At 42.9% G+C, this 26,800-nt stretch overlaps 1 protein-coding gene across 3 annotated transcripts in view; it reads right to left on the bottom strand.

The window, feature by feature from the left end:
* The window catches only part of klhdc4 (kelch domain containing 4), a 98,801-nt gene that overhangs the window by 34,442 nt on the left and 37,559 nt on the right, over positions 1 to 26,800 (bottom strand). For 2 of the 3 annotated variants that reach the window (XM_072279724.1, XM_072279723.1), the window contains exons 6-7: positions 8,954 to 9,046; positions 4,989 to 5,148 (exon numbers count right to left, since the gene is read on the bottom strand). In XM_072279724.1, the coding sequence (XP_072135825.1) occupies positions 4,989 to 5,148; positions 8,954 to 9,046 (253 nt within the window). Of the gene's footprint in view, positions 1 to 4,988; positions 5,149 to 8,953; positions 9,047 to 20,791; positions 20,973 to 26,800 lie in introns of those variants that run through there. The other variant, XM_072279725.1, reaches the window with a different exon arrangement.

Consider the following 26,800-nt stretch of genomic DNA (forward strand, 5'->3'; position numbering starts at 1 on the left):
TATGATTTATTTCCTTTCTCTCTGCACACTAGGTGTTTGACTCTCTTGTTATGTTTTTAATGGGTCCTATTGGGTTTTATTGTTTCATGACTGCCTGTAAGGAGATGAATCTCAAGGTTGTATAAAGTATACATACTTCAACAATACATGTACTTTGAATTTTACTTTTTATATCATCTTACTTGAAAGGCAATGTGGATTTTTTGAAGGCAAAATATGTTTAATCCAGTTAAAGGTCACAGAGATGGTAAATAAGGGGTAAAAACAATTCATCTGGTACAGAAGTAATCCAAAATGCAGAGCCACATAATAGTCTTGTCATTAAGATCAGAGGCCATGGAATAAATCATGGATGTCTGGAAAATTGGTTAAAGGGAAACAGCAGCAGTGCAAATTTCTTTTGGTTTAGATGAAAGAACATGTTCTCCAGGGGTTGATACTAGGAACAGGCACAAGTAACCAAATCTGTATTGTCACAGAGTGTGGAGGGATAATGAATGGTGAGGAACAGATGAACATATGGATAGGGTGTGGAATGGGGAGATGCTGTAGATGGCAGGGTAAATTTAATGCTGAAAAATGTGAAATGTTACATTTTAATACAAAAATTAAATAAAATGGCTAACATAAACTGGAGGTCTTTATAGAGATATCTAGGATACATATGCATCACTGAAACTGGCAAGGCAGTTGAGAAAATTGGTTTGTGAAAAACAAAAGCACATAGAATCCTAGATTTTATACACAGTAACATAACAATATATGAAATACGTGTCCAGTTGTGGACATCACACTTCAGAAAAGGTGCAAAATTTTAGCAGAAGGCGCAGATGAGATTTACCAAGATGATCTCCAAAAAGAAGGACTTTGGTTATGGCGGATACACTGTGAACGGTGGGTTTATTCTCTTTGGAAAAGAACTGCTTCCAGAATACTTAAATAGTGAAAGGTATAAACAGTAGTTACAAAGAAATTAATCTTATTGGCAAAAGGAGTCAAGAACAATACAGCATCGAAAGAAGTTTATTGGCAAAAGAACCAAATAGGCCATGGGAATTCTTTCCTACCCATCCATCTCATCACTCACACTCTGAGTAGTTATGGCCTGGGGCTGTAGGTAGGACAGTAGTCAAAGCAGAAGGGAGCTAGGTAAGCTTTAGAAAGGATAGAATATGTAAGGTTTCAGGGAGTGGGCAGCTGAGTTGTATCAGCAGAACTGCTTTTATTAGGGAGGCTCTGTTCATATGGCAGGAGGATAGAAATGTCTTCCTTCCTTGTTATTAGTGATTCCATAATTCTGTAAAACAAAGGTCTTTATTTCTGTACATGACTGGCTCCTGTCAGGAAGTTTGACACCGTTCAGGATAAAGCAGTACATGTAATTAGAACTCCACTCTTATGATTAATTTTTTTTTATTTCCTTCATTCCCTCTACCATTGGTATATTTTTGCTTTTGCGTGTACAAGAAGCATTGCAGTTACTTTTACATGTTAACTTAAAACCATGTTGCCTAGTTATAGATATTGTTGCTCTCTATAGCAGAGGCATAAACTGGTGAGGATAGGTTTAAGATAAGTGGTAGGAGATTTATTCCAAGTCCATTCTACTTACTTAGTTCGGGTCTTTCATCGTTTTCTACAATTCATAGATTTTCTTCCTACTAAACATTTCCACCCTAAGCAGACTCTCATGGCTCTTATCTTTAAGGAACAATTCCAAGTCCACATATACTGAGGGTGAGAATTAATCTTTTTCACAGTTAGCCTACAATACATTCAGTAACAGGCCATATATTCTGCTGGGTCCTGCTTTACCTAATCATAGAAGTAGAACAGCTAACTCAAAAATGACAAAAGGTTTAAGGGTGGATACATAACTAAAAGATTAGTGACAGAGTTCTGGAGTCAAAGTAGAAATATCAGAAGATTCTACAACTGAGTCATTATTAAGATGTACAATCATTTAAACCAACTATTACCTTCCATCAGTTTCTGATTTGTAACTAGTGCAGATATTTTACCTGCAGATTCTAACTGTGACCTACATAGCAATGATTTAAATAAACAAACATATACAGATAAGGATTTTCATCCACTCATTTCACGGGGTAATAAAATATAAAAAACAAATCTGGCTGAATAACATCCACTCTATCAAGGTCTTTCACCATTTGATAGGTTTCAATGAGGTCACCCCTCATTCTTCTGAATTCTAGTGAATATAGGCCCAGAGCCATCAGACGCTCTTCATATGACAAGCCATTCAATCCTGGAATCATTTTTATGAACCTCCAGTTTCAGCACAACCTTTCAAAGATAAGGGGCCCAAAACTGCTTGCAATACTCCAAGTGAGGCCTCACCAGTGCTTTATAAAGTCTCAACATTACATCCTTGCTTTTATATTCTAGTCCTCTTGAAATGAATGCTAACATTGCATTTGCCTTCCTCAACCTGCAAATTAACCTTTAGGTTAACCCTGCACAAGGACTCCCAAGACCCTTTGCATTTCAGTTTTTTGTATTTTCTCTCCATTTAGAAAATAGTCAAGCCTTTCATTTCTTCTACCAAAGTGCATGACCATACACTTCCCAACACTGCGTTCCATCTGCCATTTCTTTGTCCATTCTCCTAATCTAAGTCCTTCTGTAACCTCTCTACTTCCTCAAAACTGCCTGCTCCTCCAGCTATCTTCTGATCATCTGCAAATTTTGCAACAAAGCCATCAATCCCATCATCTAAATTATTGACATATAACATAAAAAGAATCAGTCCCAACATAGACCCTTGCAGAACACCACTAGTCACCAGCAGCCAGTCAGAAAAGGCTCACTTTATTCCCACTCTTTGCCTCCTGCCAATCAGCCACTGCTTTATCCATGCTAGAATCTTTCCTGTAATACCATGGGCTTGTAGCTTGTTAAGCAGCCTCATGTGTGGCACCTTGTCAAAGGTCTTCTGAAAATCCAAGTACACACCACCAACCAATTCTCCTTTGTCTATCATGCTTGTTACTTTTTCAAAGAATTCCAACAAATTTGTCAGGCAAGATTTTCTCCTTGAGGAAACCATGCTGATTACTGCTATTTTATCATGTGCCTCCAAGTAGCATGAGACCTCATCCTTAATAATCGACTCCAACATCTTCCCAATCACTGAGCTCAGATTAACTTGCCAATAGTTTCCTTTCTTCAGCCTCTCTTCCTTCTTGAAGAGTGGAATGATATTTGCAATTTTCTAGTCTACTGGAACCATTCCAGAATCTAGTGATTTTTGAAATATCATTACTAATGCCTCCACAATCTCTTCAGCCACCTCTTTTAGAACTCTGGGGTGTACACCATCTGGTCCAGGTGACTTACCTACCTTCAGACCTTTGAGATTCCCAAGAACCTTTGCTCTATTTATGGTAACTTCACACATTGTCATTTAATGTGTATATTTATAAGTTGTTTGCACCTTGACAGGGTAAAAAGAAAGCGGTATAGAAATCATATAGTATCGCCGGCTTCATAAATAGAACTGTATAGAAGCAAAATTTATGTTGAACCTTCAGAAAACACTATGACATCACCAAATTTCAAGGAGTACGCAAAGCAGAGAGAGCGGAAGAGATTTACCTGATTTCTGGGATGGGAGGGTAAAGGCAAAATATATGAAAAACAGCTGTTCAAAATAGATGAGCTTAGAACAAATTGAGAAAAAAGTATCCCACTTAGCCTGAACCAGAGGCCAATAGATTTAAAAATTGATATGTAAGAAGATCTTGCCTCTAAAATCAGTACCTGACCTGTTGACCTTAACTACATTTTTTGATTCTATTACACATTTGAAGTCTTTTTTTTCCTACTTTTTGACATATGATTTATGGTCATTAGCAAATTAACCAAAGGTGACATGAGAAAAAGCTTTATGAAGCGGGTATTAGTTTCTGAAGTACTGCTTGACTAGGAGGCAGATTTAAGTCAAATGGCAGGGCTACAAGGCAAAAGCTGGGAAATGTCACTAACAGCATTTCTCTTGTGGAGAGCAGAATGAACTTAAGATGCTTTTGTATGAGCTGTTGTCGTTCTATATTTCAGTCCTTTTACTGACAATTGGAAGGATATTAATAGGTTTACAATACATTTTTCCCATCTCTTATACTGTCAAAAGGATTCCAGAATGACTTGACTTCGGGATGAGCTACTTTGAATTTTAGTATCACATTAATCTTATTTAATTCCTATACCCACCCAATCAAAGACTTTCCTTTTGTCCACTTATCACTCCCCAACTTGTTTATTAATACCAGTATTTTATTCCCTCAATTCTGATGAAGGATCTTTTATCCTAACTGTTAACTGTTTCTCTTTGCACAAATATTGCCTTATCTGCTGAAAAATTTTCAATATTTCTGTTTTGCTTTCAAATTTGCAGCATTTACCATCTTTTTACACTTTCCTTTTTATCTTCTTCATCATCTCTGTACAAGGCAAGAAAGAATAAGGCCAACTGCATATATCCTAACATTTTCCTATTTCTAATTTGCTGTGAGTTGATGTTTTAACCAAACTGTGAGTCCAACAGGAGTGCTAGACAAATATTACCATTACTCAGGTGTCATCTGTCAAATTACACATGTCTAGTAACAAAAATGCATAAATTCTAACTAGGAAATGCCTATTATTCCACAGTATCCATCAATTCCCATCTTAATGCCATATTCACAATCCCCAACACTTACAAGACTTTCTTTACCCAATGATATCAGTAATTTCTCAAAGCACTTATCAAATCACTCTAAATATTGTGAAAATATTGAAAATGTGGCAACTTTAAAATTTGTTAAGTTTAAGAAGGCAAGAATTCCAACATAAGTAGCATTAATATCCTAAGAACAATAAATTCCATCTGCAATAAGTTTGGCAATCAGTTGTGTTGACATCCTTTGTACTATTTTCATGTGAAATTGAACAAAAGGATGAGACTCGAAAGGGAATTAAGTTACCTGCTTTGAATAACCTCCATAAATGACTACATTGCCATCAGGTGTGGAAGCTATTGAACAGCCTGAACGAGGGCAGGGACCAGTTCCAGATGGCAACAGCTTTGTCCATGTAAATGAATCCAGGTTAAAGGAGTAGACATCATTATAGTAAATAAAATCCCTAAAACAAACAAAAAAGGTTGTTATAGTGTTTCTGCCTAAATAAGAGCAGCTTTCTGAATGGACGACAAACCCATGAACACAACCAAACACATACATACACACATCATACACAGTTCTTAAGGTAATTTATAGTTTTTATTACGTTTTGCAATGTACTGCTGCCACAAAATATCAAATTTCATGACGTATGCCAGTTATATTAAACCCGATTCTGAAACAGTGAGCAGATAATCATTTTATTGTAAGTATTATATCACACTGGTTATTTAAATTGCAGTAAAATGAAGTGTGAATTCTACCTTTAATAGACAAAGCTTTATAAGTGATTTGACAATAACAATGTGATTGAAAACAACCAATGGCGATGTCAATAGAAAAAAATATTTTGAAAATACTTTCATAAGTTAGAAATGAAACTGTTCAATGAGTCAACAGTAGCACAGTCTGATGAACTTTAACTCAAATTACATTCCAATTGCTATATACTGTAAACCATTAAATTTAATTCAAATGAAAGTAGAATTCTGCCATACTTTTGTGATACAGAAACTGTTTCATAACTTTAGTAATTTCACACTTGCTAATGACTATGATGACCTATGTTAATACCAGTGTAGAATGTTGAGCAATTTGATTCATGCTGTACAATATTAATAACCCCCACACCTCTCAATTATCTAGATATAATAAGAATATGCACAAATTTTCCATCTTTCTCTATGTGATATTATGCTTCACCTCCAACAAGCTTCCTACTGGAGGGGAACTAAACTTCAAATGGGAAACATTGAACCCATATTGCCTCAACATGATATAAAAATAGGCGGTGGTGTATCTGGTTTAGAAAGTGGATCTTGATCTGCAGGTTATGTGGGCTGAGGATCCAATTCAATCCAGATAAATGTGAGATATTGCATTTTAGGAGAAGAACTTACACAGTGAATGGTCGGGACTTGGGCAGTGCTATGGAACAGAGGGACCTGGGAATACAAGTGGCTAGTTCACTGAGAGCAGCATCACAGGTGGCAAAGGCATTTGGCATGTTGGCTTTCATCAGTCTGGACACTGAGTAGAGGAGTTGAGAAGTTTAGTTGCAGTTATACAAGATGTTGGTGATGTGGCACATGGGAGTACTGAGCACACATTTAGTTGCCCTGTTATAGGAAAGATGCTATTGAACTAGAAAAAGTGCAGGAAAGATGTACCAGGATGTTGCCTGGACTTAGGGGCCTGAGTTACAAGGAGAAGCTGCTTTGACTGGGACTTTATTCCCTGGCACATAGAAGATTGAGGAGTGACTTGATAGAGGCATACAAGATCACTGAGGATGTAGACAAGATGAAAGCAATCTTTTTACCTCCGGAGGGGTTGCTAAAAACAAGAGTGCATGGGTTTAATGATCAGAGGCAAGAGATAGAAAGGGGTTAGAATAGACAAGCTTTTTTTTTTTTTACAAAAGATTGTATGTATTTGGAATGAACTGCCAGAAAAAACAGCTGAGGGCGGGCACATTAGCAATATTTAAAAGCTATCTAGATAAGTAGATAGATAAGAGAAGTTGGGAGGGCTATGGACCTGGCTGGGTAACACCATTGGCATGGATGATTTGGATTGAAGAGCTGGTTTCCATGCTGTATAATTCTTTGACTCTACAATAAAGTACTCCAGAAACTAGGCCACTCTAACTGCAGTCATCAAGCTACGGAAGGCAGCCACAGTTTGTGTATGTGCACATTTAAATGCAGAGCCCCGTCATCTTCAGGCTGCTTAATGATGTGTTTTTCTTTTGACTCATGGGAATGCCATTACTACTCAAAATGAAGGTGCATTTAGATGACACCAAGAGCCTTGAATCTCTGTCAGGAACATGGAGAAGCAGAGCAAAAATGGCAGAGGCAGCACATCACTTCCCTCCACAAACAAGAGAAAATCTGCAGATGCTGTTAATTCAAGCAACACACACAAAATGTTGGAGGAACTCAGCAGGCCAGCCAGCATCTATGGAAAACAGTCCATGTTGCGGGCCAAGACTCTTCAACAGGACTGGAGAAAATAGATGAGAAATCAGAGTAAGAAGGTGGGGGGAGAGGAGGAAGAAGTGCAAGGTAGTAGGTGATAGGTGAAACTGGGAGAGGGGGAGGGGTGAAGTAAAGAGCTGGGAAGTCGATTGATGAAAGAGATAAAGGGCTGGAGAAGAGGGGAACCTGCTAGGAGAGGAGAGAAGAAAGGGAAGGGGAGGAGCTCCAGAGGGAGGTGATGGGTAGTATGGAGGTAAGGTAAGAAAGGGAAATGGGAATGGAGAATGGTGAAGGATTGGCGGGGGGGGGGGGGGGGGGGGATTACCAGAAGTTCGAGAAATCGATGTTCTTGCCATCAGTTTGGGACCTATGAAGGCAGAAAATAAGGTGTTGCGCCTGCAACCTGAGTGCGACCTCATCACGACAGTACAGGGTGCCATGGACTGACATGTCGGAATGGGAATGGAAAGTAGAATTAAAATGGGTGACCACTGGGAGATGCCGCTTTTTCTGGCGGGTGGAGCAGAGGTGCACATTCCAGAAATAAGGAAGATATCCTCTTTCTTCAAAGAAAGGAGCTTCCCTTCCATCACCATCAACACTGCCCTCAACCACATCTTTTCCATTTCGTGCACATCTGCCCTCACCCCATCCTCCCGCCATTCCACCAGGGATAGGGCTCCTCTTGTCCTCACCTACCACCCACCAGCCTCTGCATCCAGCACATAATTCTCTGTCACTTCTGCCTTCTCCAGCAGGATCCCCCCACCAAGCACAACTTTCCCTCTCACCCATTTTCTGCTTTCTTCAGGGATCACTCCCTATGTGACTCCCTCCCCACTGATCTCCCTCCTGGCACATCCTTGCAAGCAGAACAAGTGCTACACCTGCCCCTACACCTCCCCCCTCACTACTATTTAGGGCCCTAACAGTCCTTCCAGGTGAAGCGACACTTCACCTGTGAGTCTGCTGGGGTCATCTACTGTATCCAGTGCTCTGAGCGTGGTCTCCTGTGGGTTGGTGAGATCAGATGTAGATTGGGAGACCGCTTCGCCGAGCATCTACACTCCATCTGCCAGAAAAAAGCGGGATCTCCCATCTTTAATTCTACTTCCCATCCCGTTCCGTAATGTCAGTCCATGGGTTCCTCTACTGCTCCGATGAGGCCATACACAGGTTGGAGGAACACCACCTTATATTCTGACTGTGTAGCCCCCAACCTGATGGCATGAACATCGATTTTTTTAACTTCTGGTAATGGACCCCCCCCCCCCCCCACCTTCACCATTCCCCTCTCTCACCTTATCTCTTTACCTGCCCACCACCCTCTCTCTTGTGCTTCTCCCCCCTCCATGGCCCTTGGTCGTCTCCCATCAGATTCCCCCTTCTCCAGCCCTTTATCTCTTTCATCAATTGACCTCCCAGCTCTTTAATTCACCCCACCCCGCCCCCTGGTTTCACCTATTACTTACACCTTGTATTTCTTCCTTCCCTCCCCCCACCTTCTTACCCTAACCTCTTTTTTCTCCAGTCCTGATGAAGGATCTTGGCCCGCAATGTCGTCTTTTAGTCTCTTCTATAGAGACTACCTGGCCTGCTGAGTTCCCCTAGCATTTTGTGTGTGTTACATCACTTCCCCTCTGGCTTTTACTTCACACGTGTGGTACAGAATTAAGATTATGAAACCGATCACAAAAAAATCCCTGATAATTCAGAAACTATGAAAAACCTTGATGAATTCTTCAGTTTAATTCTGAAAGGGTGAGTATTGAAGGTCTTACTTACCTTGCACTTTCATGGAATCCACCAAATACTAAGATCTGTCTCTTACAAACAGCCATCCGATGTCCACTTCTACCTGATGGTCCACCCGTCACTCTTTTAATAACCAGAAATGTGAAAAATCAACTGGACAATCAGAAAACATTGTAAAACCAACAGATCCTTAACAGATCTAATAGGAAGTCATACAACACACAAACAGGCCCTTCAGCCAACAATGTTTCTGCTGACCAACATGCCAATTTAATAATAACTTCACTTGCCTGTATGAATTCCATATCACTTTATGCCTTACTCATTCAAGAACCTCTCCAAAAGCCTCTTAAAGTTACTGTTTCTGCCTCTTTCAGCATTTGTGGTAGCTCACAAATGACGGAGGATCTCAGCAGGTCATGCAGCAACCATGGAGGGAAATGAATAACTGACATTTCAGGTCGAGACCCTCCACCAGAACTGGAAAGGAAGAGGACAGAAGCCGGAATAAAATTGTAGGGGGAGGAGAAGGAGCACAAGCAGACAGGTAGTAGGTGAGTCCAGGTGAGAGGTGAAAGTTGGTAGTTGGGGGAGGTGGGGAATCTAAGGAAATTATGTGAAAGGCTCAGAGGTGATATGTGGAAGAGGCAAAGGGCTGAAGAAGGAATCTGCAGGGTGAGGACAGCCAATCATGGAATAAAGGGAAGGAGGTGGAGAACCAGCAGGTGGTGACGGACAGGTCTTGAGGCTAGGGGAGTGTAAGAAGAGGGCGTGAGGCAGGCTCAGGGAGTGAAGGAAAACAAAATGGGGGGGGGGGTGAACAAAGGAAAAACAGAGGATGGTGGTAACTGGGAGTTACAGCAATTGATGTTCATGCTGTTAGATTGGAGATTACCAAGACAGAATATGAGGTGATGCTCTTCCAACCTGGATCTACCCTCAGGACAGCAGCGGAGGTGGCCATGGACAGATATGTCAGTGTGGGAATGAAAAGTGGAATTTAAGAGGTGGCTACTGGGGAAATCCCAGCTGTTGTGGCTGATGGAGCAATCCCCTGGTCTCATCAATGTAGAGGAGGCTGCAATGGGAGCACCAGATGGAATAAATGACACTGACAGATTCGCAAGTGAATTGCTCCTCACCTGCAAGGACTGCTTAGAGCACTGTTCAGTTCAAAATTGCATCTTAAAAGGAGGCTGCAAATATAATTTCAGATTACATTTGCTTAACAGAATAGGAATTATCAGCAGCATCACCATACCAACTCAACTACACAATAATATTACTTTGTATAAGGTGATGCCCACTCTTCAGGCTGTTGTATATATCTTCAGTATAGACGCCGTGTACAATAAAGCTGGTGTATCCTACTAGTGCTTCTACAACACAACTGAAAAGGAAAATGTAGCAACAATACCAAAATAAAGTGTTAAACTATTCATAATGTGAGCTAAATAATATGGTTACTATTTAAAGTTGTGAAGAAATCCTCTCAAGTGTAATGTGAAAAAAGTCCCTGCACGATATTCACAAACTTCACTGTGTACGTTTCACTGTGAATCTCCTTCAAAATCATTCATGCAAATTTAGTAAGTGTTTAGCTACAATACTATCTATAACATTGCAATTGCAATGGCTTATTGGAAAAAAAATATTCACCCTAGTGCAAAGAATTCCTTTTGGAAAGTATGATGCCACCAAGGGGGATGATTTCCACTTCTGGATATTTATAGCATGAATGTGAATGATGTTTCTGTTTACAAAGTTATTGACAATTTTGCTCTAAATAAGAAATAGCTTGAATCCTTTATACTCGTTAATACATTTAAGAATACTATTACTTATCTGAATGTAAAATATTATACATTGTGGAAGGCTTGTCTGAACAGTTAGTATTACCAAATCTACACTACTCCAAAATACCAGCTTCTTTGGAATCTAAATCAACTGTTCTGCAGGCATTTGCCAACAAATTCAACTTGGTTTTAAAAAATGCAATCAAGTTAACCCAGATTAAGGTAGTGGTTGCGATCATTTCTGGATGAAATAGCATCAGTCAGAACACTGCAGCAGCCACTTCCAGGTGTAAACCACATGACTATGCCAAACATTTTCTTGATGTCAAGTGTGCTTGTAATGACATCACAATTTGCTCAGTGTGTATTTTGACCTTCAGCTATCTATATTGCAACAGAAAGCAGCAACCTATAACTTTCACAAAAGTTGAAAAAAAGATCAATGACTAGTGAGATCATCAAATAAACACAAATTAAAAAGTCCCTATCTAACTTCAAGGTATTAGCCACACCACTGATCAGCCTCATTCTGTACACTCATGACAGCTGACAACTCACTGACGAAAATCCTGGAACCCCTTTCCAATAGCAGTACGAATACTTCTTCACCATAACTAAAGTGCTTCAATGCACTGCTCAAAACTACCATTTCATTGGTGGCCTTGCCAGCATTGGCCAAATTCTTCAGAACAACTAAATATAAATAAAACTATTTTTAGTGCAGTTTCTACTAAGAACTGCACAAATCCTATTTTAGTGTATCCTTCACCCTAATGTTATTTTAAGTAGGTTTTTGCCCAACTCTGAATATTTTCTTTGCTGATTACCACGTTGGACATCTAGTGCCAGTTCTTTGAATGGTTAAAATGATGCTTCTAAACAATCGTGCCTTCCTTTTCTCAGTGAAAATGCAAAATTAAGTTACATATATTTTAATTACAATGATCTATAGATGTACTTGAACAATAAATTTCAGTGATTACAATGCAAATACACATTTCTCAAAACTTCTGTAACATTATGAACCACCTACTTCACTATAGCTCGGCAAGAACAAGACCAGTGAAGAACAAACCCAAACACTAAAGTAAAATCATAAATATAGCAATAATCTAGGAAAACCGGAAAAAGCTCTAAGTACTCAGAGTCAGGTAGCATTAGTGGAATTGGAACACAGGAACAGGCCCTTTGGCCCACAATACCTGTGCCAAACATGATGGCAAATTAAGCTAAATCTCTTCTGTCTGCACATGACCCATATCCCTCAATTCCTTGTAGCCTTTTAAACATCACTATTGTACCTGTGTCCGCCACTATGCTTAGCTGCCCTTTGGTGTTTAAAAATAAACTTGCTCAATGCATCACCTTTGATTTTCCTCCCTCTTGCTTTAAATTGATTGTCTCTAGTATCTGACATCAGGAAATGGATTATACTAGGGTATGGGGGCAGATAGCTGGGGAAAGTGGAAAGCCCTTGAGAAAGATGGCAAGTTACAAAGGATAGTTATCAGTTGAATTCCAAGTTGAATTTCGGCCTGTGAGTTTGACATCAGTGGTGGGTAAATTGATGGAAAGTATTCTTAAAGATGGTATATATAATTATCTGGATAGACAGGGTCTAATTAGGAACAGTCAACATGGATTTGTGCATGGAAAGTCATGTTTGACAAATCTTATTGAATTTTTTGAAGAGGTTACTAGGAAAGTTGACGAGGGTAAAGCGGTGGATGTTGTCTATATGGACTTCAGTAAGGCCTTTGACAAGGTTCCACACGGAAGGTTAGTTAGGAAAGTTCAATCGTTAGGTATTAATATTGAAGTAGTAAAATGGATTCAGCAGTGGCTGGATGGGAGATGCCAGAGAGTACTGGTGGATAACTGTTTGTCAGATTGGAGGCCGGTGACTAGTGGTGTGCCTCAGGGATCTGTACTGGGTCCAATGTTGTTTGACATATATATTAATTATCTGGATGATGGGGTAGTAAATTGGATTAGTAAGTATGCAGATGATACTAAGGTGGAGTTGTGGATAATAAAGTAGGTTTTCAAAGCTTGCAGAGAAATTTAGGCCAGTTAGAAGAGTGGGCTGAAAGATGGCAGATGGAGTTTAATGCTGATAAATATGAGGTGCTACATTTCGGTAGGACTAATCAAAATAGGACATACATGGTAAATGGTAGGGCATTGAAGAATGCAGTAGAACAGAGGGATCTAGGAATAATGGTGCATAAGTTCCCTGAAGGTGAAATCTCATGTGGGTAGGGTGGTGAAGAAAGCTTTTGGTATGCTGGCCTTTATAAATCAGAGCATTGAGTATAGGAGTTAGGATGTAATGCTGAAATTGTATAAGGCATTGGTAAGGCCAAATTTGGAGTATTGTGTACAGTTCTGGTCACCGAATTATAGGAAGGATGTCAACAAAATTGAGAGAGTACAGAGAAGATTTACTAGAATGTTACCTGGGTTTCATCTCCTAAGTTACAGAGAAAGGTTGAACCAGTTGGGTCTTTAGTCTTTGGAGTGTAGAAGGTTGAGGGGGGACTTGATAGGGGTATTTAAAATTATGAGGGAGAATAGACAGAGTTGACGTGGATAGGCTTTTTCCATTGAGAGCAGGGGAGATTCAAACAAGAGGACATGAGTTGAGAGTGTGACGAAAGAGGGTTACAAAAGTACACATAGACTAAGATGTTAACTGTCCTGTGCTAGCACCAATGGGATCAACAGTTGATCTGCCACCTGTCTTCAGGAGAGAGAGCTAACTGAGACAATGGAGCAGCATTTGGAAATGTTAATGAAGAGACAAGAGAGTTTAACGGAAGGAGACACCGGTCTGAGTATTGTCAAGACCAGCTCCTTTTGAACCCTGAACTGTTTGAAGTGTGATGGACAGGCGATACCCCAGCAGGGGGATAAAAAGGGGCAGGTTCGCTAAGACACCGACACACGACACCACAAGGTAACGAGACCCTGGAAGCGGTGCGCCCCCACAAGTCGGTGGGAGTTTTGGAGGTCTGGTCGCGGGACCAGCCATAGACGCACAGGGTGGAAAGATACGGTCGGCGGGAACCTGCTGTGTGTCCGCTCTTCCTGGGTGCCGGGTTCACCGCTGAAGAACGATCGTGTCTGGAATGGAGGGGTCACAGTCGGTGACCTCAGAAGACATTACAAAGGGCTCGCCCGAAAGCTAACTGCGAGAAATATCGAAGGTCTGTTTGGAATCCGATTTGCATATTCATTCGTTCTCTCTCTCTCTCCAAAGGCACGACAGCGATCACTGCAAACTGAACTAATCTGAACTCTGTCACTTGTGAATGATCATCTTACCCCTAGACTGCGATAGAGCTTGATTGACCCTATTATCCTAGTTCTGTGTACATGTGTGTTTATTCATTGCTAACCTGTTGCATTTATATCCTTACTATTAGAGTACTGTGTGGCTTATTTCTTTAATAAAACTTTCTTAGTTCCAGTAATCCAGACTCCAACTGAGTAGTCCATTTCTGCTGGTTTGGCAACCCAGTTATGGGGTACGTAACAAGAGTTAAAGGGCAAAAGTTTAGGGGTAACATAAGGGGGAACTTCTATACTCAGAGAGTGGTAGCTGTGTGGAATGAGTTTCTAGCAGAAGCGGTTGAGGCCGGTTCAATGTTGTAATTTAAAGTTAAATTGGATAGCTATATGGACAGAAAAGGAATGGAGGGTTATGGGCCGAGTGCAGGTCAGTGGGACTAGGTGAGAGTAAGAGTTCGGCATGGACTAGAAGGGCCGAGATGGCCTGTTTCCGTGCTGTAATTGTTATATGGTTATAAGTGCTGGTAGGTTCCAGACTCTACTGTGGAACGATGAAAGCCTGATGGCTTCAGGAATGACAAGGAGTGCTTTATGGGATATGATACCATCACATGTGTAACTCATCTGCAAATTGGTCCTTTGAAGCTTGAGTAAATGAGAATCTGAAGTATCCTGTTAAATTCCCCGCGAAGATTAAACCACCCTGAAAATGGTGATATCTAAATTTCACTTGGAAATGAAACAATTTTCCAGTGCATACTGCTGAAAAAGGAGTTTAAATTTATAGGTCATAATTTTAATTGGCAGAAAAAAGGAGTGTACAATAAAAGGAAATATCTATAATTGATTCGATCAATCAAAACATTGTACAGCAATAGATGGTAAAGCAAAAGGCAAAAGTAAAAACAAAAGATTATTCATGATGCAGTAAACAAGAGAAATTAGTAAACTAAAATATTAAAATAGACTTAAATTTGGAAATCTGCAGTAAGAACCTGAAAATCATATCTGAAATTATTGAGTTAACTGCAGAGTCCATGAGGTTGCTTTGAATTTATTCAAAAGTTGCTTAAACTCAAGGCAAACCATTAAACATAAAATCAAAAACAACAGATTTGCCAAGTTATTTTTTAATATAGTTTCAGAAGATGATAAAGTACAGTTTCACCTTATTTAGTCATTTGCAAAATGCAGCCATTGCTGGAAAGACCAGTATTTACTTCCCATAAATAAATACTAATCCAGATGATATCAAATCATCTCAAACTATGGCATTGAATCAGAAATTTTTTCCACAATTCTGGAAGTCTTAAAAATATACAAGAAATGTTGAAAATACTCATTAGGTTAAGCAACATCTATTTCAGTTTGATGGCCCTTCATAAGAACCAGGAAATTTCTGAAATCAAGTTTATACAATGGGGTACCTGGCAGGGTACTGAAAACATGTTCCAACCAACTGGCTGGAGTATTCAAGGATATCGTCAATCGCTCATTACTGCTGTTGGAGATTCCCATCTGCTTTAAAAGGGCAGCAATCATACTGGCGCCCAAGAAGAGCAGGGTGAGCTATCTCAGAGACTATCGTCTGGAACTCTATCACAGTAGATGTGATGGAGTGCAATAAAAGGTTGGTCATGGCCAGAATTAACTCTGGCATGAGCAAGGACCCGAACCCATTATAACTTGCCTACTGCCACAAAAGGTCTACAGCAGATACAATCTCACTGCTCTCCACTCAACCCTGGAGCACCTGAACAACAGCAAATCATATCAGGCTGCTGCTTATCAATTACACCTCAGCATTCAACATCAACATCCCCTCAGTACGAATCAACAAGCTTAAAAATTTTGGCCTCTTTGCTTCCCTCCGTATTTGGATCCTCAACACCATCATCGAGAGACCACAGCCAGTGCAGATCAGCAATAACATCTCCTCCGTGCAACTATGTGGCCCAAGGATATCAGCTAAGCCCACTACTCTACTTTCACTTCACTCATGATTGTGTCGCTAAGCACAGCTCAAGCAACATTTATAAATTTGCAGTTGACACCACTGTTGTTGGCAGAATCTCAGATGGCAACAAGGCTGGCATAAAGGAGTGAGACAGATTGGCTGGTTGAGTGCGCTCAACCTCAGCAAGATCAATTAATTGATTGTGAACTTCGGGAAGTGGAAGTCAAGAGAATATACACCAGTTATCATTGAGGGTTCTGTGGTGGAAAAGATAAGCAGCTTCAAGTCCTTGCCATCAAAATCTCAAAGGATCTATCATAGGATCAATGCATTAATGCAGTCACAAAGAAAGTAGAAAGTATTCTGCATGGAGGCTTCAATATGCAGGATTGAAAGAGGCTGCAAAAGTTTGTAGACTTGGCCCTCTCCACCATGGGCACAACCCTCCCCACCACTGAGGACATCTTCAAAGGTCGGTGCCTCAAGGAGGCGTCATCTATCATTAAGGACCCTCACCATCCGGGTCATGCCTTCTTCTCATTACAACCATCAAGGAGGAGATACAGAAGCCTGTTTTAAGGAACAGTTTCTTCCCCTCTACCATTTGATTTCTAAGCAGTCCTTGAACAGAACCTTGCAGTTCCCTACTTTTGCACTTTTTTTGTACTGTACTACTGCCACCAAACAACAAATCTCACAACATATATCAATGACAGTAATCCTGATTCTATTTTGAGTTGCAGAGAAGAGAGATAGGGAGAATAAGGGAAACGTCAAAGAGAAAATTAATGGCACCATTTGGTGTTGGTTGAGAGAGGGTGAAGGAGGCTTGTAAACTACTATTCTGTTGGGACTGAGAGGAGAGATAAGAAAGAAACAAACTAAGAAATTTGTGTTATGGAAAAGAAGTTTACCAGGAAACATAAATTAAGGAGAATTTTGGAGAAGCTCATCAGGACAGCTGGCATTAGTGGCGAGAGAGAAACCAAGTTAATGCCTTATATCAGAATTGGGCAAGATCACTGGATGTCTGAAAGAAAAATATAAAATATTGGAAACATATAGCAAGCCATACTGCACCCATGTCATGACTCCCACACATCAAAAGGTCCCTGAAATATCATCACTGTTTCTCTCTTTTCAGAGGTGGCTCTTGGCCTGTTGAGCACCTTTAGCCATCTCAATTTTTGTATCAGAACTGGACAATTCCAGATACACACCCAAAAGGTAGATTATTTAAAGTCGTTGAACTTAACATCAAGTCCATAAGTGCTGTAGCCTGTCCAGGTGAAAGACTGGATGCTCTTTGCTGAGTTTATGCCAGACTTCACCAGAATAGAATAAGGGGCCAAAGACAGAGGTACAATTGAAAGTGGGATAATGAATTAAACTGAGTGGGTTATCCTTACAGAGTAAATGGAGGTATTCCAAAGAGTCACATTTGCTTTCTCCAATGTGGAGCACACTATATACGAACACCGAATACTGTAGAATAAACTGGAGGAAATGCAAACAAATCACTTCTTCGCCTGGAAGAAATGTTTAGATTGCTGGTCAGTGGAAAGGTGCTAGAAGGACACTAAGTATGGGCAGAGAAGTAAAATCTACACATGGAGGAAACAGTACCTCCAACATGCTGAAAGGTAAGTTATAATTTTGGCTTCTCAATGAAGGTGGTGCAATTATGGAGGATGAGAGTCAAAGGCTGCTGAAGTGAAAGAATGTCGAGGGAAATCATATCCTTGCTCTGGATGGGAGGAGGGGTAGAAAGCAGAACAGCAGCTAATAGATTGACGTGGTTGAGAGTGTCAATTGTTGGGGAAGGAAGCAGCCGAAGCAGGCCACAGTCTCAGCTCAGTACATTGCGGAGCCTGCAGACACGAAGCCTGGAGCAGGCCATAGTCTCAGTGCAGTGAAGAGCACGGTAAACCTTGCAGACTAACGCGCAGAATCAGTCCAACCTTTGCCTCTGGTCCTGACACCCTGCCTTTTCAATCCATCTGGTCCAACGTTTAAATCATCCAAACATCAAGTCATTCCTCATTCTAAGACCCGGGCCCTGTCACATCGATACACTCAGGGCCTGGACACTGCCGCCACATCTCAGCTTGTACCGACCTTTCCAAACTGGCCCAGTGCTTAGATTGATCAAACTTCATCCTCAATTTAGGTGAACAGGCCCTGAACCTGTCTCTCCTCTGCTCTGTTTGCCTCAACTTAAGACTCACAACCACATGCTTTGACCTTCAACTCAGCCTCGCCTTCGGTTACCTTTACATCATTTGTGGTGATCGTTTACCATAATTTTTTTTTTAAACTAAAAAAGTGTGATTAACAAAGTATTTAGTTGTATTTCTTGTTTTGTTAACTGCTGGTAAGTTGTCGCTTGCCTTCAGCAGTGCCATCTTTAACTGGAAGCAGTTTCTTTCAACCCTTTACAAGGATTCTTTACACCCTTATTAACATTCTTCTAAATTGAATCGTTTTAAAGGTCAAAATATCTTGCAATGTTGATAAGGCAATGGATTACAAAGAGGAGGAAGTTTTGCCTTATTCACAAAGAGATCATATCTCACTTTGAGAGTGCATTCACTTTGTGTATCACAACTTAGGAAAGATACTTTAGCCTTGGAAAGGATACAACAAAGATTCACTAGACTGATCCTAGGGATTAAAGGATCTAGTTACTTGGGACAGAGCAAATCTAATTTTACACGAGTTAACTCAAGAGGGTACCTTTAGAGGTCATTATCTCCAATGGGGAATTACAGAACAGAGGTACAGCACTAAAATTAGAGCTTGCCCATTTTAGACATGAAATCAGAAAGCATTTATTCCCTTGTATGTTAGACATTGTAATTCTGGAATTATAATCCCAAAGAAAAATTTCTGGAAGGTCATTTAAGATTTTCAAGACAGAAGCTGATGTTTTTTCAGCTATCAGTATAAAGGAATAGTAACAAAAAAATAATGAATGGATTTGAGGTCATATTTAGCCATGATCTAATTGTACAGCTGCCTGGTTTACTCCTGGATATCATATGGCATAAACAACTCAACAGGCTCCACTCCGAAGTCTAGTCAAATCTAGAGATCTTAGCGACGTGTATACTGGAGAGGGAGAGAGAGATGGGCAAGAATAAGATCACATATCATGGAGAGGTCAAAAATAAGACCAACCAAATGAGGGTGTGCGTGCAGAGACTGTTAAGAGGGATACAGGAGGAGAGGGAAAAGACAAATAGAAAGAAAAAAAGTGTGCAATGACAGAGGTAAATGAGGTGACTTTTGATCATTTCAACAGCCTTCCTTTCATTCTTTCCTCTTTTTTTTAATCTACAGGTGTCCCCTGCTTTTCGAACGTTCGCTTTACGAAAGACCTACATTAGTTACTTGTTTTCGCTAATAGAAGTTGTTTTCATTGTTACGAAAAAAAGGCAGTGCGCGCCCCGAGCAGTCAAGCTCCTCTCCCGGAACTGCATTCTAGCCGTCCTTGCTTAAACATGTGCCTGTGAGCAGCCATTAGCAAGATGAGTTTTAAGGTATCGGAAAGGCCTAAAAGAGCTCGTAAGGGTGTTACACTTAGCATAAAACTAGACATAATTAAGGCTTCGATCGTGGTGAACGAAGTGATACTACACTGTACATACACTATTTCTACTTTGTATAGGCTGTGTATTTTTATGTGTTATTTGGTATGATTTGGAAGCTTCATAGCTTAAAAGTTACTGGAGAGTGTTTCTGCCACGAGCGCTCGTGCTGTGTTTCTGCCCAGAGCGCTTGCGTGAGATTTTCACTACGGAGAGTAGTGCGACAATGATTGTAGAAAAGTATTTCTACTTTATATAGGCTGTGTATTTATCATATCATTCCTACTTTTACTATATGTTACTGTTATTTTAGGTTTTGTGTGTTATTTAGCATGATTTGGTAGGTTATTTTTTGGGTCTGTGAATGCTCACAAATTTTTTCCATATAAATAAATGGTAATTGCTTCTTCACTTTACGACATTCCGGCTTACGAACCATTTCATAAGAACGCTCTACCTTCGGATGGCGGGGGAAACCTGTATTTTCTTACCATCTATTTAGATATTTTTCCTAAAAAAATTCAACACACTAATCTGCCCAAATGAATCCTTTGAACCATTCTGTAGGCTTTTGATATGAACACCAAGGACAGCGTGAGACATTTCCTGTGAAAATATCTCACTGCTCTTGGTTTGTAGAAACATTACGCACTGCTTTGACAGTGTAGCGGTGTGCTACACACAGCGCTAGAATAACCACACGGAGTTGGTGAGTTAGAGTTGCGATGAAAGAGATTTATTCAAACTTCGCGGCCTGCTTTAAAGCCTTCCCATTCCCGCCCTCCCTGGGGCGGGATTGCTGTGGGGAATGCATATTCCCAGACCCTTTCCGTGCGCGGGATTTCCCCCTGCTGGTGAAGATGGCCTGGCGCCCTTTTTGGGGCCGGCCCTCTGCCTGCGCACACTGTTGTGAGCCGGTTCGTGTGTGCCAGAAAGTGGGTCGCCACATAACCCCCCCCCCCCCGCAGAACCAGCGATATCTCCCCCAATGTCTACAGTCTGGATCGGCCTCTGTTTGGGAGGTCCACCCCTGCGCCGTGGTGCCTGAGCCTGGACCGGCTGCGCCAAGTCCACATGGGCCGGTTTGAGTCGGTCCACCGTGAAAACCTCCTCTCTCCCCCCATGTCCAGCACGAACGTGGACCCATTGTTCCTGGTCACCTTAAACTGCCCTTCGTAGGGCCGCTGTAGTGGTGCCCGGTGTCCGCCCCGTCGTACAAAAAGAAACTTACAGTTCTGCAGGTCTTCGGGTACGCAGGTTGGGCTCTGTCCGTGCTGTGAAGTGGGGATGGGGGCCAGGTTACCGAGCATCTCCCGTAGTCTGTCCAGGACTGCTGTGGGTTCTTCCTCTTGCCCCCTTGGGGCTGGTATGAACTCTCCTGGGACTACCAGGGGTGCGCCGTACACCAACTCGGCCAACGAGGTGTGCAGATCCTCTTTGGGCGCCGTGTGGATTCCGAGCAGGACCCAGGGAAACTCGTCCACCCAGTTAGGCCCCTCCAGGCGGGCCATGAGAGCCGATTTCAGGTGACAGTGGAAGCACTCCACTAGTCCGTTCGACTGTGGGTGGTAGGCAGCTGTGTGGTGTAGCTGAGATCCTAAAAGGTTGGCCATACCTGACCACAGACTGGAGGTGAACTGGGCGCCCCTGTCGGAGGTAATGTGGGCCGGTACCCCGAAGCGGGCTACCCAGGTTGCAATCAGTGCTCGGGCACAGGATTCGGAGGTGGTGTCGGTGAGCGGGACTGCCTCTGGCCATCTGGTGAACCGGTCTATCATAGTTAGAAGGTACCGCACTCCTCGTGACACTGGCAGGGGCCCCACGATAGCCACATGGATGTGATCGAACCTCCGGCGGGTGGGTTTGAACTGCTGCGGCGGAGCCTTGGTATGCCGCTGCACCTTGGCCGTTTGGCACTGCATGCACGTTTTGGCCCATTCACTGACCTGTTTACGCAGTCCATGCCACACGAACCTGTTGGCGACCAGCCGGACGGCTGTCCTGATGGAGGGGTGCGCTAAGTTGTGAATGGACTTAAAAACCCGCCGGCGCCAGACTGCTGGGACGACGGGGCGGGGTTGGCCGGTAGCTATGTCACATAGTAGGGTCCTCTCACCTGGGCCTACGGGGAGGTCTTGGAGCTGCAAACCGGAGACTGCAGTCCTGTAACTGGGGATCTCAGCGTCTGCCTGCTGTGCCTCTGCCAGCGCTGCATAGTCCACCCCCTGGGACAGGGCCTGTATGGTAGGTCCGGATAGTGCGTCTGCCACGACGCTGTCCTTTCCAGAGACATGCCGGATGTCCGTCGTGTACTCGGAGATGTAGGACAGATGTCGCTGCTGGTGGGACGACCAGGGGTCGGACACCTTCATGAACGCAAAGGTAAGCGGTTTGTGGTCTGTGAACGCGGTGAAGGGGCTACCTTCTAAGAAGTACCTGAAATGCCGGACTGCCAGGTATAGTGCCAATAGCTCCCGGTCGAAAGCACTGTATTTGAGTTCAGGTGGTCGTAGGTGTTTGCTGAAGAACGCCAGGAGTTGCCAGTGACCCTCGATGAGTTGTTCCAGCACTCCACCGACCGCTGTGTTGGATGCGTCCACCGTGAGGGCAGTAGGAACGTCCGTTCTGGGGTGCGCTAGCATCGCGGCGTTTGCCAAGGCTTCTTTGGTTTTAACGAAAGCGGTTACAGCCTCTTCGTCCCAGGTAATGTCCTTGCCCTTACCCGACATCAGGGTGAACAGGGGGCGCATGGTTCGGGCTGCTGAGGGGAGGAAACGGTGGTAGAAATTCACCACACCCACGAATTTCTGCAGGCCTTTGATTGTGTTTCGTCGGGGGAAGTTGCGGACCGCGTCTACCTTGGTGGGCAGCGGGGTTGCCCCGTCTTTAGTAATCCTGTGGCCCAGGAAGTCAATGGTGTCGAGTCCGAACTGGCATTTGGCTGGGTTGATTGTAAGGCCGAATTCGCTCAGGCGGGAGTAGAGCTGGTGGAGGTGGGACAGATGTTCCTGCTGACTACCGCTGGCTATGAGGATGTCGTCCAAATAGATGAATGCAAAGTCCAGGTCGCGTCCCAACGCGTCCATTAGCCGCTGGAAAGTCTGTGCGGCATTCTTTAGACCAAACGGCATTCGGAGGAATTCGAAAAGTCCGAACGGGTTGATAAGTGCTGTTTTGGGGATGTCGTCCGGATGTACAGGGATTTGATGGTATCCCCGGATGAGGTCTACCTTGGAAAAGATCCTTGCGCCGTGTAGGTTTGCTGCGAAGTCTTGAATGTGCGGCACAGGGTAGCGGTCTGGCGTTGTAGCCTCGTTCAGTCTGCGGTAGTCACCGCATGGTCTCCAGCCCACCGTTGCCTTGGGCACCATGTGAAGGGGGGAGGCCCATGGGCTGTCGGACCGTCGTATGATCCCCAATTCCTCCAACTTCTTGAACTCCTCCTTCGCCAGTCGGAGCTTGTCCAGGGGAAGCCTTCGAGCACGGGCGTGGAGGGGTGGTCCCTGGGTCGGGACGTGGTGCTGTACTCCGTGTCTGGGCATGGTTGCCGTGAACTGCGGTGTCAGTACTGATGGGAAATCCGCCAGGACCTTGCTGAATTCGTCGTCAGACAGTGTGATGGAGTCCAGGTGTGGGGCTGGCAACTGTGCTTCACCTAGGGAGAACGTTTGAAAAGTCTTGGCGTGGACTAATCGCTTCCCTTGCAGGTCAACCAGCAGGCTGTGGGCTCGTAGAAAATCCACCCCCAGGAGTGGTTGGGCCACGGCGGCCAGTGTGAAGTCCCACGTGAACCGGCTGGAGCTGAACTGTAGCCGCACTGTGCGGGTGCCATAGGTTCGTATTGTGCTGCCATTTGTGGCCCTCAGGGTGGGTCCCGGTTCTCTGTTGCGGGTATCGTAACTCATTGGAGGTAAGACGCTGATCTCTGCTCCGGTGTCGACCAAAAAACGGCGGCCTGACTGCTTGTTCCAGATGTACAGGAGGCTGTCCTGATGGCCAGCTGCCGTAGCCATCAGCGGCGGCTGGCCCTGGCGTTTCCCGGGAATTTGCAGGGTGGTCTGCAGCAGCATGCCTCTGTGCCCCACTGCTAGTGGTAGAAACACCATTGTTCGTTGGGCTCCTCACTCCCGTCGCCGGGTTTTGTAGGCTCTGCTGCCGGGCCTGGTCTGGTCTGTCGTTGGGCATGCGGCTTGGTGATCTGTGCAACGGGCACCCCTCTCTCTTTCCTGGCATTCCACAGCACATCTGCTCGGGCCGCCACCTCCCGGGGGTTGCTGAAATCTGCGTCGGACAGCAGCAGGCGTATGTCCTTGGGCAGTTGCTCTAGGAACGCCTGCTCAAACATGAGGCAGGGTTTGTGTCCTTCAGCCAGGGCCAGCATCTCGTTCATTAATGCTGACGGCGGCCTGTCTCCCAAACCATCCAGGTGCATTAAGCGGCGTGCTCGTTGGCGCCGTGAGAGTCCGAAAGTCCTTATGAGCAGGGCTTTGAATGCTGTGTACTTGCCGTCCTCCGGGGGCAACTGTATAAACTCCTCAACTTGTGCAGCTGTCTCCTGGTCGAGGGAGCTCAGCACGTAGTAGTAGCGAGTGGACCCTGAGGTTATCTGCCGAATGTGGAATTGAGCTTCTGCTTGTTCGAACCATAAATGGGGTCGCAGCGTCCAGAAGCTTGGCAGTTTTAACGAAACTGCGTGAACAGATACGGCGTCGGTCATCTCTGGTCCAAATATCGTTTGGGCCCTCGGGGTCACCAATTGTAGCGGTGTGCTACACACAGCGCTAGAATAACCACACGGAGTCGGTGAGTTAAAGTTGCGATGAAAGAGATTTATTCAAACTTCGCAGCCTGCTTTAAAGCCTTCCCGTTCCCGCCCTCCCTGGGGCGGGATTGTTGTGGGGAATGCATATTCCCAGACCCTTTCCGCGCGCGGGATTTTCCCCCTGCTGGTGAAGATGGCCTGGCGCCCTTTTTGGGGCCGGCCCTCTGCCTGCGCGCGCTGTTGTGAGCCGGTTCGTGTGTGCTAGAAAGTGGGTCGCCACAACAGTACATATAATCACTTAGTATTTTTTTTTTTACTATGGGTGGGGCTTAAAGAATCAAGGGGCTCCAATGCATACCATGTGCCGACAAAATTTTTGAGTGCCATGGGTTCAACACCTGTAAGTTTATATCTCGCACTGTACTGCTTCCACAAAACATGACAGTTGTCAGTAATAATAAACCTGAGTCCAATGATGATAGCGAGTAGCATCTTTTCAATTTTTCTCAAACTTCCTCCCTTAGCTGTTAATTCTGCAAGATTGTGGCTTACAGATACTTTTCTGAGGCACCTGTCTCAGCTTCTTATACATTTCTTTCATTCATCTAGCTGTTTAATATGTTAAATGATTGGATGACAGGCATTTTAAAGAACATCAACAATAATTTACAAACTCATTGAACTGTATTGTGGATCCCTGAGATGATGATTACATAATTAAGCAACATTCACAGGAAACAGCTTGGAGTCTCTCAGTTGATCACCAGTGACATCATCATTTCATGCTCCAAAGTAATGCTGAGAACACTGAATAAGGTTGAGAACACTGCAGAGGTGACTAAGGAAGTACTAAAGGTTGAATCATCAGTCAGACCATTATTTGAGCTTCATTATATTCCACAACATTTTCATTCCAAGAGATACAAACAAGTCTTGTGCACAGACTTAATAGAAGCCATGGGAAGAAATGCTGATTTGCACAACAGAAATTCCTCAGTAATATATCTTTGTTTACTTTATGCTCCAAATTCTTAAGAGGGTAAGTAACACAACATACTTATATTAGTTTGGCTTAGGCTTCCTGTTACTATTCCTATTTCCGAATCCTTAGGCTATTTCTCCTGTCCATTACCTTACACAGGACACAGTCCTTCCAGCAAACTACAAATAAATACCCTGCTCGAGCTACTCATCTCCACCCTTGCCCATGTCACTTCCATTATGGAAAGAATGCATTACTTGCTAGACCCTCTTCCTCAATGATCTTTATTTCTGGACGCAGGTCTCTGTCTTAAATAGCCTTTTCTTATCCTTCCTTATGTAATACATTCTCTGCTTAAACTTGTTTTTAGCACTTTAATGTAAGAAGCATTTTAAATAGAAAATACACAGGTTTTCTAAGTTTTTTTTTTAAGTTCAGGAAGAAGGAATAGGGTGAAGCACCAAGGGAGATAGTGATGGAAATTTTACAGCGGAGCTCAGAAATTTGGACAAAATGAGCTACGATATGATTCACTGTTGGGGCTACATCAGAAAGCAGATATTCACAGCAGGGTCCTGGCATGTAGCATCAGGGAGGGCTGGGGTTAACAGCAAGTGCCTAGTATGGCAGCAGAAACAGATGTCTAGTGTTTTTTTTAATATATAATGGTATGTTCCTTTCAAAGTTTTGACTGCAATGAATCAGTCTACAAGTCTCTTAATATTAATTGTTTTCATGCCAAAATGTCATATAATAATTGCTACAATTGCTTATGTGTCTTACCACAATTTGAAGAGTCATCCTGATACAATCAATTAGTGGAACCTCAAGATTGTCAGTCTGCAGGGATAGCCAGTCTGAACTGAGCCAAATGAAACAACGAACCAGATTAGCAGATTGCAAGACTCAAGGTTAGTGCTTTTGGCTGCAACTCCCCCACATTTAAAATTCTTCTCACTGGTTCAATTGCTTCAACCCTGGTTTAGCTGAATGACAACTTCATTAGCGCTCTAACAGTTTGTTTTTTCTTCTGATTATGATTATAGAATACAATATTTAAATTATGCTGCTGGAATGATTAATTATTTGAAATGTTTATTTTTCCATAGAGGTAATCCAGTATTTCATGCTTTCAGAACATCATAGCTTGCAATTAGTGTAGCATTGTCAAGCAGCTGAGGGATACAGAAACAAATTTCAATAGCCAACAGGAAAGCATTTTGAAGCATAGCAAATTACAGGCTGTTTTATGTTATTTCCAACCAAACAAGTCTTCAAGGCTGGCAAACACCCACACATCTCCTGGAGAATTGAACATGTTCCAATGGAAGGCAATCCCACCAATTTAACTGACTGAGAAAGAACAGTAATTCAGATATTTTGCTTCAAATGAAGGATATTAACCCAAAAGTGAGTTGAAGTGCCTTCTATACTAGATTGGCTAGGATATTGGGAAATTTGTAAAGATCCATAACTGTAATTTTGATTCTGTAACC

The sequence above is a fragment of the Mobula birostris genome, chromosome 15 (genome assembly GCF_030028105.1).
Source record: "Mobula birostris isolate sMobBir1 chromosome 15, sMobBir1.hap1, whole genome shotgun sequence".
Lineage (NCBI taxonomy): Eukaryota > Metazoa > Chordata > Chondrichthyes > Myliobatiformes > Myliobatidae > Mobula > Mobula birostris.